The sequence below is a fragment of the Malania oleifera genome, chromosome 3 (assembly GCF_029873635.1).
Source record: "Malania oleifera isolate guangnan ecotype guangnan chromosome 3, ASM2987363v1, whole genome shotgun sequence".
In the NCBI taxonomy this organism is placed as follows: Eukaryota; Viridiplantae; Streptophyta; class Magnoliopsida; order Santalales; family Ximeniaceae; genus Malania; species Malania oleifera.
Window position 1 is genome coordinate 158,220 of NC_080419.1, and position 18,034 is coordinate 176,253.

Consider the following 18,034-nt stretch of genomic DNA (forward strand, 5'->3'; position numbering starts at 1 on the left):
CTCAAGCCATATTTTGATGAGTTATTATCAATTTTAGTCCCCAGTCACATAATTGTAGCGTGAACCGAACTCTCAAGTACACATTCAATATAGAACTATGATATGGTAGACAGATCAAATGGATATGTAGAGAATGGTCCTCTGCATCTTTGCCAAATGAGACAATCCTTGGCCTCTCCTAAAGAAGATAAATTATTAAATTAGGCTTCCTAACCTTCTAAAAGAGGTGGAGAATTATGGAATAATGATAGGTATAAATTTGGGATGTTCAACCCCCTTATGTACATGATCTCCTATGTAAAAGCTACTATTCCCAAAATTTGAGAATATCTATTTCTTTCTTATTACATGTTAAATAAAATAACTAAAAATATACCAGGAATAACTATTCCCTTAATTTCCAAAATTTAATTATTTTCCAATTCCCTCAATCCAAGCAAACCATAAGAATATTATTATCATAGGAATACTCCTACAATACCGAATACCCACAATTTTAAGTTAACAGGCAGGATCCAACAGTATATTTATGGAATTCAAGAGAGGGTGGAAGTAATACAAAATTAATACAAGGATAGAAAATTAAGCCAGAGAGGAAGTACATTAATACTATCAAATTCACAACAACAAAGTATTCATTTCATAACAATGTTGTTGAATTAGCAAACTACTGAAAAAGTTAACAAATAGCAAACAGTTCATCAATCCAGCTTAATAAGCATGCACATCCAAACAAACTACAGCAGCCATGGAAAGAACACCAGAATAGGTCCTAGCCTATCCAAGAGCCTCTTGTAGATTTGCCTGAAGCATGAAGAACAAATTAAACCTCATATAAACATCACCAACTCAAGCCTACTGTATATGTTGCTCGCGTCATCGTCCAACACAGGATAAGTAGCCACCAGTGCATCTTGAGCTCCAATATACAGTGAGTTATAAATCTTCCAGTAAACTTCCCTAACCTTTCTTGAAGGATGGAATAGCCCCTGCAGACAATAGTTCAGGACTGCAGCTGCACCCAAGGCAACCCTCATCCCTTCTATGGCTTCCATGACAGCATTAATAACATGCGGAGAAGTCTCAAATATGTTTGGCCATACATAATTCAGCAAGTGTACTAAAGCATCCTCACAACCTAAACCAGCCACTCCCAAAGCCATGTGCTTAACGGCAGATGCAGCAGTTTGCCTATGTACCAAATCTCTATCCATAAGATCGTCCTCAAGTAGTGTAGTGATTGCATAAATATAATCTTTACCCATTTCACCAATGTACTCAAAAAGAAAAGATAGTGATTTTAAAACACCATTCTGCACATTGAGTTTTGGTACACGATACTCATTCATTAATGATGGTAGTATTATAAAAGGCGAACATGTTTTTGTAACGACTGCAATTGCCACAGTAGTGCACACGCGGTTCTGATGCTCCTGCACTTTGAGAATGTTCAATAATGTTGCCAAGACATCTTGTGGTCTAATGGCATTTGCAATGTAGCCAAACGTGTTCACAGATGCTCGCCGGATACCATTTTTATTGGCTTTAAGCATCTCAAGAAGCTCAAAACAAATCCTCATCCATTCTCTTGCTGGGACAAATTCAGCCCCACGGTCAGCAATTCGACCAACAAGACCAATACAATTTTTCTGCACTTACTCACTAACTACTTGATTCTTTTAGAACCTCTCATTTTGAGAGATGAGTGGTTCTTGTTAGGCAAAAGGGTGAAAGGGGCTCTTACTAATAGTGCCTTAAGAGTTTTTTTGCCTCGCCAAGCTAGCCTACTGGCCTTGAGCATATTAGGCTTATCACTAAATTAAGGTATGGAGTTTGAGCTAAATAATCCTATGCATAAAGAGTCCCTACTTCTAAGCCCACTGCAATCTATTAAGGCTAATTCAACCTTATTAAACTAGCCCATAAATGGTTCTTATTCAAGTCTATTAAACGAGTCCAAGCAGTTGAGCCACTCATGAACTGAGCCCATCCATGTTTGCTTAGTAAACAAGTGACAAAGTTGGACATGGGAGTTGCTCCTTCACATAATGAATAAGTTTGAATGTGCTCTTGTTGAGCCGAGCTTCCAAGCGGCTTGATTCATTTGCAGCCCTAGCCCCTGCACGCCTTGATTTTTCAGTCATGTTGATTGTATATTTAAAAGTTTTCTTATAGAACCAAGACATGCAGCTTAATAGATAGTTTATGGATTCCCCTAATAAAAAAGAAAGTAAGCATCCTCAAATTCTTTCAGTTAGGGTTCCCATAGAAAATGTCATTTGAGCTCCAGACAATTGCTATGATTAATATAAACACTACTGAGTTAAGAGTTCACACCAGAAAGTAGCACAATGAAGCACACAGCATATAGAGTGTTTAACCATCATAACATGTGATGGGATTTTTAAAGACCTAGCAGAAGATTCAAATACATGACATAAGATGAGTTCTATTAGCTACTACAACTCGAAATGTTCAATCCTATCACACTCAAAATCCTTTCCCTTCTCACTTGAGATTGAATCTATTCAACATACACACAACAGAACCAACCCTCGAAGGCTGACAATAGATGGACCTCACATAACAATTCCTATTAACACATGCCACGAGAACACTCAAGACTATCATTACTTATAAATAAGCCACCGTGTTCACTGTTGTAGGCACTGTGCTCAGGAATCACCATTTTTCAACTGAGATATATAAGAAATTAAGATTAGATTTAAAGAAAGATGAACTTTTGCACAACAGATTGTTCAATTGCTGCTTCAGAAACTTGATCTTTTTTGCAATTGCAAACATATACTGCTCAATTATGTGCTTTAATTCAACAGCACAAATTAAAGCAATTAGTAACAGAAAAAAATTTTCCCATCACAGTTCTTACATCACATGATTAATTTAATAGAGAAATGATTAAAGTTAGTGAGCAACTATGTGGTCAATACATAGTCGCTTACATATAAATGAAATTGGCATCATGTAAGAATGATTTCTATTTGTATTTTTAGTAACGATTTCAGGTTTTGTTGGCATATCAAAAGCCAAGAAACCCATAAATAAATATAGATTGTGTGGTATTCAACAACATGTATGTATAAATTGATGGTTTTTTCATCTCTTGCACCTAAATGTTCCTTTTCATATTTGTTAAAAATGGAAAGCTACTTTTTTATGTCCACTATTTCAAAAATTACAAATATCATGTGACATACTTTCTCCACATTTACTTTCTGATTTCGAGCTTCTTTCACGTCCTAACTATATAAGAAAGATTTTAGTTGTGTTCCTTGGTGCTTAGGGCTCAGTTGTGGCTTCCATGAGCCTTTAGGGTATGTTGATTGATGTTCAGTGCCATCTAGTGTTTTAGACAAGCTTCTCTGTTTTATAAAAAAATTAATTGTAATTGTCAAGTGATTCATTTTTTGGTTTGTATTTAAGATACGTATATATCATTGTGTGATTCCTTTGTTCATAATAGACCCTATTGTCTTCTTTGTCTGTTTGCTTATAGCTTGTCTTAATTCTGATTACTACAAATTCCTGTTATGGTTATTAGATTGGTCTACAAAAAATAATATTTTCTTGTGTTCTATATTTGTTACTGGAGCAGATGAAGTAACTTGTAGTTAATTGTGAGCAAACGAAAAATCATTTCCTTGATTGCGTGCTACTCTCACATGGCTTTCATTGCTACATACTGCCAAGTCATGGAATGCACCAAAACAATTTGGCTTCATGAGAATGGGAATGTTGGCATGCACATATAAGAACAACACAATGTAGTAATTGTCCAAGTATATATCAATTTTTTTTTCTACTAGGCAATATAGGCTCACCTATGTGGGAACTGTGTAGTTTGATTAATGTTTATGATGTTATATTTACAACTTCAAGGCCATCAAAATGTAAGCTTATTTTAGCCATGATACCTTCCATCTAACTGGTTAAATTTCACATTATGTCCTTCAAAGCCTAAGGGTTGTGGTGGCAGTCCAAAATACATCTTCAATGCATTACCTCAGTATAAGACAAATTACAAAAGGCTCTAACATCTCTATGTAATATTAATGAAACAAACATGGATTCCAGTCCTATTTGTGATAATGAAGCTGAAATTCCATTCATTGTATATGCTTCTTCATCATGATTCTATCACCCACCCCATTGATCTCTCTGTTTAATGCCGTCATTAAGTTATTTTATTCATCCTTGTAGCCCGTGCACTGAATCCCTACATACACGAGTGTAGGCTTTTATAATCTGCAAGCAGGCTCTCTCATTTTGGTTTTGTAATGTGCTTTCTTCTATTATCAAGTCAAAGGAAATATCTTTTATCCGGACATTTTTTATGCAACCTTAAACTGTTTCTTGTAAATTGTTGGTGCTGTTCTGAATCTCCTTCTAATTGGTTGTCAAGTGAAGATACTGTAATGATGTTGTGTGTGTATGTGATCATCTAGCCCTGCTTGCAAATGCTTCTAGATGCTGCTAGATTGTTTATTGAGTGTCAGCACGGCTGCTCAAGTGTCTGCAGTTATTCATTGTGGACTATGTGGTCAAAGCAAACCTTGGAGAGGCTATTTATATTTGTGATTCCTCCTAGAATATTGAATTCTGTAGTCGTGACTGCTTTTTGAACTTAACCTTTGAAGTTCTATAGTGTTGCTTTGTGCTAGTGTGTGCTGCCTAATTTGCAATGTTGCTATGTTTTTCATTCTTTGTATTGGTGTGTACTGTCTATATTGAGAGGTCGATTTTTTCATCCTCTACAAAGAAAACCTTGCTGATATTGTTTTCATTCAAATCGCTGCAATCAAACTGATTCTAGAAAGTGGAAACTTAAAAGGGTTTGGTGGGTAGAGCTATGAGCTTGACTCGTGTCTATGCTCTCTAGATCTCCTCACTTTCTATATTGGCATTGGCTGGAAAGTAGAAAGTAGTAAAAAATAAATTTAAATCAAAATGATATATAAATATAAGAGTTTAGGACCATAGGGCTTAGAAGAAGCCTATGCTACTATTTGTCACCATGGGAGAAGGAGAAGGAGACTACACTTTTGGCATACTGTTGTTACAATCTGATGTTTCCTCTTACAATGATGTGATTTATTTTTTATGCCTGTATATGTGCTAGGTAGTGATTTATTTTCAAAAACCATATACTAATTTTTTTAACTTTCGTAACTTGTAGGGTTTGCAATTGTGACAACGTTAGGACGATGTTATGCAGCTCGGATGCAGCTTTTCACTTTTTTTGTTATCTGAACAAATGAAATGTATTTAAATTTGAATTTGTATAATGTATTTGTATTTAAATTTGAATTTGTATAATATATTTGTATTTAAATTTGTATAATATGTTTGTATTTAATTTTGAATTAGAATTTTGAATAATTAATGAATTTTATTGCAATTATGGTTTAATGTTATGTATAAGAAAATGTAATTTAATTATAGGTTTTTGCAATAATTAATAATTGGAAAAAAAAATTAACTTCACTACTAATTGTACAATTTAAGTATTAGTGACGGTTTCAAAATCATCACTAATACTATGGCTTTAGTGACGGTTTAAAACCTTCACTAAATCCATAAGTGACGGTTCTGTAGAGTAATAGCGACAGTTCTAAAATCGTCACTAATAATAGAGCATTAGTGACGGTTTTAAAACTGTCACTAATAATAGAGCAATAGTGACAGTTTTAAAACTGTCACTAATAATTGAGCATTAGTAATGATTATATAACAGTCACTAATAATAGAGTAATAGTGACAATTTAAAACCATCACTAATAATAGAGCAATAGTGACGTTTTTGAAACCGTCACTAATACTATGGTTTTAGTGACGATTTTTGGTCGATCTGGTGTAGAATCTATAGTGACAGACTTAGCTCTTTAGTGACAGTTTTAACCCTTCACTAATACTCTATAATTAGTGACGGTTTAGTGACGGTTTCAAAAATTCGTCACTAATAAGTATTAGTAACGGCAAGTATAGCGACAAATTGAAAACCGTCACTAATACTCATAGAACCGTCACTAATACTGGTAGTGACGGTTTTGTGAGTATTAGTGACGGTTTAAAACCATCACTAATAACCTTATTTTTTGTAGTGAATGTCCTTATTGTAAAATGCATTGTAGCCATTCAGTTTCAATGGGAGTTTCATATCTCCCTTGAGTATTATTTTGTATAGCTTATATGATTCTTGACTAGTCATTGTAGGAACTAAACAATAAATAAGCCTCTAACACTTGGCTTAAACATGTTCAATTGGCTTGGCGTACAAGTGTGATAAGTTATGTAATGATCCAAAGAATAATGGTATTTAAATAATAAAAAGAAAGGGAAATGGAAACAGGAACAGAAGGAGGCAGCTGACTTTGTTGACGATGTTACATTTGGATGGGATAATCCCAAAAAGTATTCTAGGCCTCGTCGACAAACAGAAGGGTTTCGTCGACGAGGGTTCTTTAGGATCTCGTCGACGAAGTTCCATCTCATCGACTAGAAAATACCTAGAGAGGATTTTTTAAAGTCTGAAATTCATTGATGAGGGTTCCAGTTCGTCGACGAACTTTCTACAGGACTCGTCGACGAGGTGACGTGGCTCGTCGACGAATCCCACAGTATAAATAGTGGTTAAATGCGATTTTTTAGTCCATTTGTGCTCAAGAGTCTCTCTCTCTCTCATCCTTCGGTTTCCCTCTCTTCTCTCTTAATTTCTGAGCCGGATTTCTTCCGGTTCAACGATCTGAAGCCACCACAACACTCCTCAGAGAGTTCTCTTCAAATCTACTGGAGTGAATCGTCGGTGGGGCTGAGTTGGAAACCATCCCAAATTCAGGGTAAGGTTTTCTACTCAGTATTTTGTTTCTTAACAGTTGTAAAAAGCGTGGTACGCATAGAAATATTGAACTTTAGTTATGGAAAATGTCATTTTTAAGGTGTTGAGGGGAACCCTGCGGGTGGAGGAGTATTTCTCTTAGTGGCTTTTCAAGAATTAGGTAAGGGGATAAATTAAGCTAGTATTTTATGAAAAATATGTATATTATTACAGTGTTTGACTTTAGAAAAATAAATATATTTATATATGATTTATATTTGGGAAATACTACTAAAAATGATGGTATGTTAAATATACGGAAAACCTGATTCGTGTGGCATAAGTTGAAATTAATATGAAATATTATTTCTAGAAATATGATAAAGATATGGATTTTTATAATGGAAAACTGGCGTACGGGCTGAGATTTTTATATGTTTTGCTAGTGTACGAGCTAAGTTATGTATATGATTTGTCGGCGTACGGGCCATGCTATGTATATGTTTTGCCAGCGTACGGGCTGAGCTATGTATATGATTTGACGGCATACGGGCCGTGCTATGAATATGATTTACCGACGTACGGGCCGAGCTGTGGATATGATTTGCCATCGTACAGGCTAACCTATGTATATGATTTTTCGGTGTATGGACCGAGCTATGGATATGATTTGCCAGCGTACGGGCCGAGCTATGGTAAAATGTGAGATACCGGCTTACGGGTCGATGATTTTCATGTTATACGTATGTATGCAAAATGATATGATTGACTTGATAATTAATGGCATGAAATATCTATGTATCACTGTTTCAGTATATGCTATATGTTATCAGAACCTAGTTGGCCTGGTCTAGGCTAGCACTTGCACGTTACCAATGCTATGTGTTTATGATTTATCATGATATTTGTGGTAACGCCGCTGTATGGAGTGGTGTGAGATTGGATGGTCAACATGATTTTTAAGAAGTGTGTGAGCGCCCCTGGTGTACGGACCAAGTCTGGCAAACCCATCGAACGGACATTCATACTGTACTTTTGACTTGACAGTGGTCGGCCAACCATTGTCAGGTCCTGCCTTCAAGCCACACAACCTAGTCATGTGGGGGTAATACATGACAACAGTCAGCTAACCCACCAGGATTGTAGTAACCGGGAAAAAATATATATATATATATATATAATAAAATAATAAAATAAAATTAATTAATTAAATTAACAAGTAAAATGAATAGTATGATAAGGAACAAATATATATATATATATATATAAATATTAAAGCATGTATATATATATATATATATATGTGTGTGTGTGTGTGTGTGTGTGTGTGTGTGTGTGTGTGTGTCTATATATATAAAGTATAAAAGCTTCTTCAAGAAGCTACACTTTAATAAATATTTACTATTATATATATATATATATATATATAAAATAATACAAGCTTCTTTAAGAAGCTTTGAGTTCATTCTCTCTCTCTCTCTCTCTCTCTTCTCCCTCTCTCCTACGACTCTCTCTCTCTTCGATTCCGGGCTAGTTTTAAGCCAGATCGACAAACCGAAGCCACCACGACGCTCTTGGCGAAGTTCTCTACAAGTCTGCCGGAGTGGATCGTCAGGGAAACGAAGTTGGATTTCATCCCAAATCCAAGGTAAGGCTTTATATTTAATATTTGGATTTTTGACAGTTGAAGAAAGTGATATACGCGTAAAAATACTGAACTTTAATACTAAAAATTTTCAGTTCTAAGGTGTTGATTGGGAACATTAGGAATCATCCCTAAGTTGAGGTAAGACTTTTTATGTCGAATTTGACTTAGTGGTAGTTATAGAAAATGTTATACCTACGAAAATACTAAACTTTAATTCTGCGAATTTTCATTTTCAGGGTGTTGAGTTGAGAACCTTGTGGGTACGGGGAAGATTTTCTTAGGGATTTTTCAGGAATCAGGTAAGGGGATAAACTAAGCTAGTTTTGTTTTGAGAAAATGTATGTATATATATATAGCATCTGGTTTCAGGAAAAATAAATATATTTATATATATGATTTATATTTGGAAAATACTGTTTAAATGATGATATGTTGAATACGTAGAAAATTTGTTTAGTGTGGCATGAGTATAAAAATGTTGTGAAATACTGTTTTTTTTTTATGGGGACGATATGGGTTTCTATGATGGAAAACCGGCGTACGGGCTTAGATATTTTTATATGTATATGTGATTTGCCGGCGTATGGGCCTGCTATGTGGATGAGATTTGCCGGTGTATGGGCCGTGCTATGTGATTTGCCAGCATACGGGCTATGCTATGTGATTTGCCGGCGTACGGGCCGTGTTATGTTAAAATGTGTAATACCGGCGTACGGGCCGATGATTTTCATGATACACGTATATATGTGAAATGATATGATTGATGTGAAAATAAATGATATGAGATATTTATGTATCATGGTTTTGGTATATGTATATGATATCAGAACCTGGTTGGCTTGGTCTAGGCTAGCACTTGCATGGTACCGTTGCTATGTGTCCATGGTCCTCGTGATCATGATATCTGTGTTAACGCCGCTGTATGGAGTGGTGTGAGATTGGATGGTCGATGTGGTTATTTTAAAGAAGTGTGCTGTTATCGCCCCTGGTGTATGGACCAGTCTGGGTAGACCCATCGGACCTACAGACTACTGTTTGACTTGGCAGTGGTCGGCCAACCATTGTCAGGTCCCGCCTTCGGGCCACACAAACCAGTCATGTGGGGGTAATACATGACAACAGCCAGCTAACCTACCAGGATTGTTTTATGTTATTATTAGTGTATGAGATGAGATGTGTTTATGAAAATGCAGTATATTCTGCTATGTGTTGATATGCATATGTTTTCCCATATTTGATAAACAGTATTGAATATGTTATGTATGGTATATGTGGAACACAGAATACTCATGTTGCCACACACTAGTATTAGTTTATTTCCCTTACTGAGAGGTGTCTCACCTCGAATTTCATAAACATTTTAGGAGCCCTTGATAGGAGAGCGCGTAAAGCTCCGTTGATTTAGTACTATTGATCTGCCCTCTCTGAAGGGTAAGTTTTGGTAGGAACGGTTGGATTTTGTGGAAATGTCCCAAGATCATTCTTTTGGGATGTATATACTTAAATATAATGGATGTAGTGACTCTGGTATTGTGATGGATGATTTTGTATTATGATATTATGATTGTATGTTTCCTGCTGCTTAGGCTTCCGTTATGTATTCTGATGTATCCCTAGTAACCACAAGTCCAGGTGGATTATGAGCTGCTGGGTTTTATTTTATTACAAAAATAATAATAATAATAATATGTGGAAATTAAGCATGTCGTTACAAGTTACTTGCAGTGTGTTTTGCATCTTGTGAATTTGTATACAACTTGAAAAAATTATATGGAATGGTTGTTCTTAATAATCTCGATTCTTGAAAGCATTTCGAGTAGTTATGAAATTTGATTTATGTTTTCAATGAATCATTCTTGGTTGCATAGCTTGCTTGATTTTAATTAATTTTCTTGACGACGAAAGATAATAATAAAAAAATAAGTTGGTAATAGTCCACCATCCACCATTGCTTTTATTAGAAGATAAATAAAAATCTTAGTTTCTAGATTATTATTATTATAAAATGTCACTATTTTTTATTTTTTTGTGATGGTGTTTAAAGTTTTTTAGGCATGTTTAGTCATGAATGCTTCTTTAAATGAACTAAGTCTACATTGCCTCATTTCTTATAATTCCTAGCTTTCACTATAATTATCGTTGTACATGGTTTTTTTTTTTAGGAAAATTTTAATGAAATTTCGGCAGCATGTTGTCTGTAAATTAGACATTTTCCCATAAAACCTGTACCTGATATGTTCAAATAAGTCATTTATAATTAAGTTAAAGGTACACGAGAATCAATATCCACTACCCGCATGCAATACACATCAATTGTATTAGCCATTCAATAGGTACTATAGACTAGCATGCAATCAGGTAGCAATCCACAAATCACAATACATAATTTATCCATTAAATTAAGAACATAAATAGCAGATAACAGTGGATAGTATTGCGTTTAATATAGTATTGTTATTCATCTAGGCATATGGACATGAAGGTTATGAGATGATGAGAGCATTTAATTTAAAGAATTATGAAGATGATGCTCTCTCCGAGTTATGTATATATTTAACTTATGCTTTTTTCTAATTTTCAAATCCTTAGCCAAGTGTTTTTCATATTTTCGATGATTTAGGCTCGACAATGAATGCTTTAGTCTTACTGGACCAAAAATATATAAATGAATGCTTCTTTAAATAAACTAAGCCTACATTGCCTCATTTCTTATGATTCCTAACTTTCACTAATCCTTTCAAAAATATTTTAACATTCATTTTATCATAATTATCGTTGTACATGATTTTTTTTTTGGGAAAATTTTAACAAAATTTCGGCAGCATGTCGTCTATAAATTGGAAATTTTCCCATAAAACCTGTACCTGATAGGTTCAAATAAGTCATTTATAATTCAGTTCAAGGCACACGAGAACCTATATCCACTACTAGCATATAATACATATCAACTGCATCCGCCATGTAGGAGGCATTATAGACTAGCATGCAATTAGGTAGCAATCCACAAATCACAATATATAATCTATCCATTAAATTAAGAATATAAATAGCAGAAAACAGTGGATAGTATTAAGTTCAGTGTAGTATTGTTATTCATCTTGGCATATGGACATGAAGGTTATGAGATCCACAAGTTCAGTACACATCCTTATTCAAATAAAGATTTCAATACTTAACACATGCTGTCTTACATGTATGCATGATCATAAGGTGCATGAACACACTCGTTATTCAAAACAATTTGCATGAACACACTCTTAATTCAAGGCAATTTATTCATCTAAAGTGACCATCACATAACATTCAAATAACATACATTTACACTTTTTCTTTCCAAATATAGTAGTGTTATCCCAACTAAGTGTACATTTTATCTCAAACAAGTGCCAAATTCCAGCTTTCCAAACCACCGCTTAATGCAGAATTGCCAACAAGTAAAGCTATCATCCGTACAAGATAAATATCTATCATATGAAAATTTTCCAACTATGATAACAATAAAAAAAAAAAACATGTACGCATTATGCAACCATATCAACTAATTAGAGATAACGACAACTAAAACCAAGATGGATCCATAAGGAGGATGCCTTTAGAAGGAGGACACATCCAAAACGAAGACACTTTCAAAACGAAGCCGCATCCAAAACGGAGATGCATCCAAAAGGAGGTTGAATCCGCAAAGAGGATGCATAGGCACATCCACAAAGAAGACACTTTCACAAGGATGATGCATCCAAAAAGTGCAACACTAATGGAGCTTTTTGAAACAACCAAGATCAAAAAATAATATTATTCGATGAAAAAAAATAATTATAAACTTGAATTGAAAATATATGCGTCATGTTATTGAATTGGTGAAATTGTAATTCAATATGGGCAAGGTGTTCGATGAGTAAAGCAATTTCAAAGAACCCAAAACCTAAAGTAGGCATTTATTTATTGTCAAAAGTCTCAATGTTTTTTTGAAATAAAGAATCTTGTAAAATCAAGTTTATTTTCTCAAAACACTGAAAAATTTCATCTAATTCAAGCTATCATTTTCATTGAAATTCTTTGAATATGTTAAATTTACATATACATTATTGAAGCAATGCCCAAGAAAAGAACAGCTCAGTATCCAAATAAAACAGTTAAGAATCAAATTACGTTTTACATACCTTCTAATGAGAGAAGCCACCTGCATCATCTGGTCAAGATTGGCGCATCATTTGCTCGAGCTGCGCTTGCCTATCCATCAAGTCTTGCAGCCGGGCTTGAAAGGTGGACACAGTGTCTTTCAATTGCTGGTTCTCCATTTCCACCATATGCATCCGTCGAGCCATCTCCTCCGCACAAGACTCGGCGTCTTGACAAGCTCGTTCCATGTTTGTACGAGCCACCGCACCCATGGATGATGATGCTATTAGGGAGATGTATCCACTTCAAAGACCTTTCACCTAGCCCCTTATTCGTTCCCCAAGCACCTGTGAAGTTATTTGGAAATCTGTAATTTTTTGGCTCCCCTCTAAAACAGGTGTATCCCTCAACTCGACCATCCGTGCCAAATTTCAGTTATGGAAATGATAAAAAGGAATAAGTAAACAATACAATTTTGATATTTTGATTCAAGTAATAAGCTAATATTTTGTTTCATTTACATGGTTGCCCTTCGCACCCTCGCACCACTCCCCTGATTACCATTGGTGTGTTCTCTAATAAAGATCTGGCAGCGGCTCCTCTGCACCAGTATCGGGATCATGCTACATTATCATATAAGACATTATTAGTATTATGTCATGTAAAGGTCAGGTAGTTTTATATATAGTAATTACTTGTCGATGATTTACAAATAACCTCAATCCACCGAAATGTGTCGTAGGGAGTTTGCTGTGATTTGCAGCATTTGTTTCACATATGGCCTACAAGGAAGACGTAATGACGGTTTATTAGTTACATCAATGTGAAAAATTAGTAATTATAATACAAACACATCATTTGATAACATGGGTCGCAGAAATGGCGACACACCACCTCCAAATCCTCTTAGGATATCTTATCGTATGGCCGCACTTCTGCTTGATCTCCTATTGCTCGAAAATGCTCATGTACTTTCAAGCAATAGCTCTTAAATTTATTGTATTGTATAATTGGACATCGACCACCCTCTTCACATGGTCATCCTCGAGGATGTCCATATCGAACTCCTCCTACATGGGTAATACAATTAGAATGTTAGACAATTTTTAATTGGCTAGTATATTAAAAGTAAAAAAACAAATAAAAAAAAGGGTTTTGGATTACTTAACAAAATGCGCATGTAAAGAACCATGCGCTGCTCCTGAGTCACCTGCGGCCAGCTGAAGGTCGTGACTGGAGCATACTGCCAACATATAGTGCTGAGCTCTTGGGTCCACAAGGTGCACCAATCGTTAAGCAAGGTGGTGTAGCTTGGAGGAATGTTGATCTGAATTCGCTGTTTTGCCCTCTTTAGGTGCTTCTTCAACAACATGTTCTTTGCTGCACCAGGGCCTGACCTAACCGTGGATGTAGATGTTGAAAGCATAGTTAAATTAAGAATAACATTATAATCATACACGTGAATAACTAACATCAATAGTTGAAATGTAAATAAATTAATCGTATCCTTACCAACACTGCTCATTATGGTCGGCAACTCACCCTGCGTAAAAGAACCATTTATGGTATCCATATCTGGCCAAGGTGCCGATGGCTCAGACAATGGTGTCGCTACATCACAATCGACAGGCTCCACTGGTCTCGAGGATGTCTAATCATCCTCATGCGATGTAGTCGAGTTTTTGGAAGGAAATCGACCACATCGACCTCCTGGTGCCATATTTGCAAATTATTAGACAAGTAAATATAAGAAGTACGAATATTAGATTGATGCATAATACATATATTTTTAGTTATTTACACATGTCAGATACATTGTGACAAACATAACATGCTTACCCCCCCTATACGTCCTCGATATCGGTATCATCCTCACTTTCTAAAGTGTCTTTTTCTTTACTATAGTACTCAACCCCTGTTTCATCTTCCCCATCAGTTTCCTCATCGTCGATGAAGTGAATGTCTACAAAAGGTTCAATTGTAATGTCAGCAGTCCCGATGTGTTTTGCCGTGGCACCATCCCTATGCAATGGCATAGGATCGGGGCCTTATTCGACAACATTGAAAGCAGATTGTGCTGCTGTACTGACAGATGGTTCATCTTCTTGGAATGCAACCTCACTGACACTCATATCCCCATCTACAACTTCTGTAACAGCATACAAACTTCGGGGAGGAATTTTTTGGGCCACTTGCCAATCAAGCTTCAATTTGGTGTCTTTAAGGTAAAACATTTGTTTTGCCTGCGTCGCTAGCCCAGAAGGGTCATTTTGATACCAAGTCTTGCTAAAATTGACACTAATAAAGTAGGCATCTGTTTTTTTCCTAGTCTTTTTATTGCCAATGCCCCACCAGGTACACTTGAACAGGTGGATGAGTCTGTTCACTCCATAGCTAAGCTCTATAATGTCGTCCAAAGCACCAAAGTAGTCAATTTCTTCATCTCCTTCTGTGCCTAGCACTGCAACCCCACAATTTTGGGTTCTTCTATGCAATTCGAGGGACTTTGTATGAAATTGTAACTCATTGACAATGCAACTGCTGTAGCGGTTAACTCGTTGATTAGGGCCACATGCCAACGTGTACAAATCTTTACTTGTCGTTGGTTCCTTATTGTAATACATTACTTTCATCTATTAAATAAAAGTTTAGAAGAATAAACGGTCAATAGTGAAAACATACATTGCTTCTTCATCCACAAGGAGTATTTGTTACTTACATGACTCCCAAACCAATTGATAAATTCTTTCTTATGTCTTTTGTCAACATTCCATTCATTTTGGGTTAGAAGTTCAGATTTATATTCGCAATATGCAATAGTAGTACATGTTAATGTCAACTAAGTATATAAATATGCATATGTAAACACAATGCAAAGTAAGGAGTTTGGAACCACATGCTCAATATATAGAACATTTTCATCACAATTATTGAGGACGTAAAAATGAGCCTTTTGTAGGTCGTCCATATCAATGAAATCATAAATTCATGCACCGAGAGGCCAAACATTTTCTCGAAATATAGAGCTTCATGGTTCTTCATCTTCGGCATTAATAACATGAACGTCTGCTTTTCGCTCCTCATGAGTGAATCGTGTGACAATATCATATAGATACATTGAGCAAAATGCAAGACATTCACTATCAATGCATACCTCAACGATTGAACCTTCCAACCATGCCTTAATGCGCACGTACCCCTTCAAAGTGGACAAAAACCTATGCATTTTACATAGCATTGTAGACTTGTAGATACTAAAAAGAAAAAAAGAAAAACAAGGAAATCACGTGACCATTATACAGAGACTTTATAATTTACATCTCAATAGGATATATCTAACGATATTGAACCAGTCCTCCAATTATAACCTCCCTTAGTAAATGGATGCCTAGGTGGACCATCACATCGAAGAATGCTCGTGGAAATATTTTCTCCAGCTTGCATAGTATGATCAAGATGTCATCCTCTAACCGTTCAAGTACATTTACGCTCAATTTTTTGGAGCACAATTGTCGAAAAAAGAATCCCAGCTCAATTAGCACTGAGCAAACATCTTCCGTCAAGTGTTTACAAAGGAAAATGGGTAGAACCCAATGTAGAAGGACGTGACAGTCATGACTTTTCATTCCTAACATCTTCCCTTCCTTCGTGTTTATACATCGAGCTATGTTCGATACATATCCATTAGGGAACTTCACTGATTTCAACCATTCAAAGAATTTATTCTTCTCATCCTTTAAAAATGTGTAACAAGCTGATGGCATAAGAATTTTGTCCCCATCACGGAGCATGTGCAACTCAGGCCATATTCTCATATCTTCCATATCCTAGCGAGCATTTGCGGTGTCCTTTGTCTTCCCATTTATGTCCAACAATGTACAAATGACATTCTCACAAATGTTCTTTTTGATGTGCATGACATCCAAGTTGTGACATAGTGGAAGATATTTCCAGTTTGACAACTCGAAGAAGATGCTTCTCTTTTTCCAATTCAACTCCCACTCAGCGCGTTTTCTTTTTCAATTAGTTGGTGGTTTCCCAAATTTCACATCTCCGATCAACCTTAGTTGGTTTAATATCTCTTCCCCACTTAGTCGCTTTGGCTGCAACCTTCGTTCAGGTTTTCCATTAAAGCATCCGACGCCACGAGTCCTCCAAGGATGTCCAGTTCTTAGAAAACGACGATGACATGTAAAGCATAACTCGTGGTTATGCTTAAGGATAAGGACCCAGCATCCTTATTACATACTGGGCATGCTAAGTAAGCTTTCGTGCTCCAACCTAACAGGTTTCCGTAAGCGGGGAAATCATTAATTGTCCACAAGACTGCAACGTGCATCCGAAATGTTGTACCAGTTTCCACATCGAATGTCTCCACTCCTTTTTTCCATAGTTCTTTCAACTCATCAATTAACGAACGCAGGTAAACATCAATTTCATTACGAGGTGCCCTCGGTCTGGGAATAAGCAAAGTCATATAAATGAAAGGTTCTTTCATACATCGCCATGGCGGCATATTGTATGGCATCATCATAACTGGCCACAAGCTATACGGGTTGTTCATGTTACCGAAGGGATTGAACCCATCTGAAGTAAGGCCAAGTCCGATGTTGCAAGGATCATTAGCAAACCACAGATGCATTTTATCAAAATCAGCCCAAGCTTCGGAGTCCGCTGGATAGCTAAGGGTGTTTCCATCTTGAAGACGTTTCTCTTGATGCCATCTCATTTCTATAGCAGTCTTTTTGCACATATACAATCGTTGTAGTCACATGATTAATTGACAATATCGCAAAATTTTTTTAGGAATCTTTTTACCCTTCTTCTGATTAGTTGTATACCTTGGTTCACCACATTTTTGGCACTCGTTTGCATTTGCATGTTCACCATAAAAGAGTGCACAATCATACCTACACGTATGTATCAGAGTGAAACCGATACCCAATTCATGCATGCATGTGTAGCAACCCAGAGAAATTATGGTATTTAAATATTAAAGAGGGAGGGAAATGGAATTTGTATAAGAAGGCAGCAATAGCCTTCGTCAATGAACGTGACGCAGCATATTGGACTCGTCGATGAGTGTGTAATTCGTCGACGAGAAGATACTGAGAGCGGGTTTGGACGATTCTGAATTTCGTCGACGTGAAATGAATTCATCGATGAATTGTCTTCATGACCTCATCGACAAGATGACGTGGCTCGTCGACGAAAGTCATTGTATAAATAAGCCAAATCTTCATTTTTTGCTGAAATTTCACACACAAGCTCTCTCTCTCTCTCCCTCCCTTTTCGGTTTCTACACCTTCTCTCTAGTTTTCTGGGTTCGTTCTTTACTGGATCGATGATCCGAAGCCACCACGACACTCTTAGGGAAGTTATCTGCATATCTGCTGGAGTGGATTGTTGGTGGGGCTAGTTCGGAATTCATC

At 36.2% G+C, this 18,034-nt stretch overlaps 1 protein-coding gene across 1 annotated transcript; it reads right to left on the bottom strand.

The window, feature by feature from the left end:
- Positions 1-830: 830 nt before the first annotated feature.
- Positions 831-2,144, bottom strand: LOC131150316 (uncharacterized). Its single transcript, XM_058100955.1, has 2 exons — positions 2,010-2,144; positions 831-1,649 (listed from the first exon to the last, which is right to left on the bottom strand). Exons 1-2 carry the CDS (start codon positions 2,142-2,144, stop codon positions 831-833), a joined length of 954 nt encoding a protein of 317 aa, XP_057956938.1.
- Positions 2,145-18,034: the final 15,890 nt, after the last annotated feature.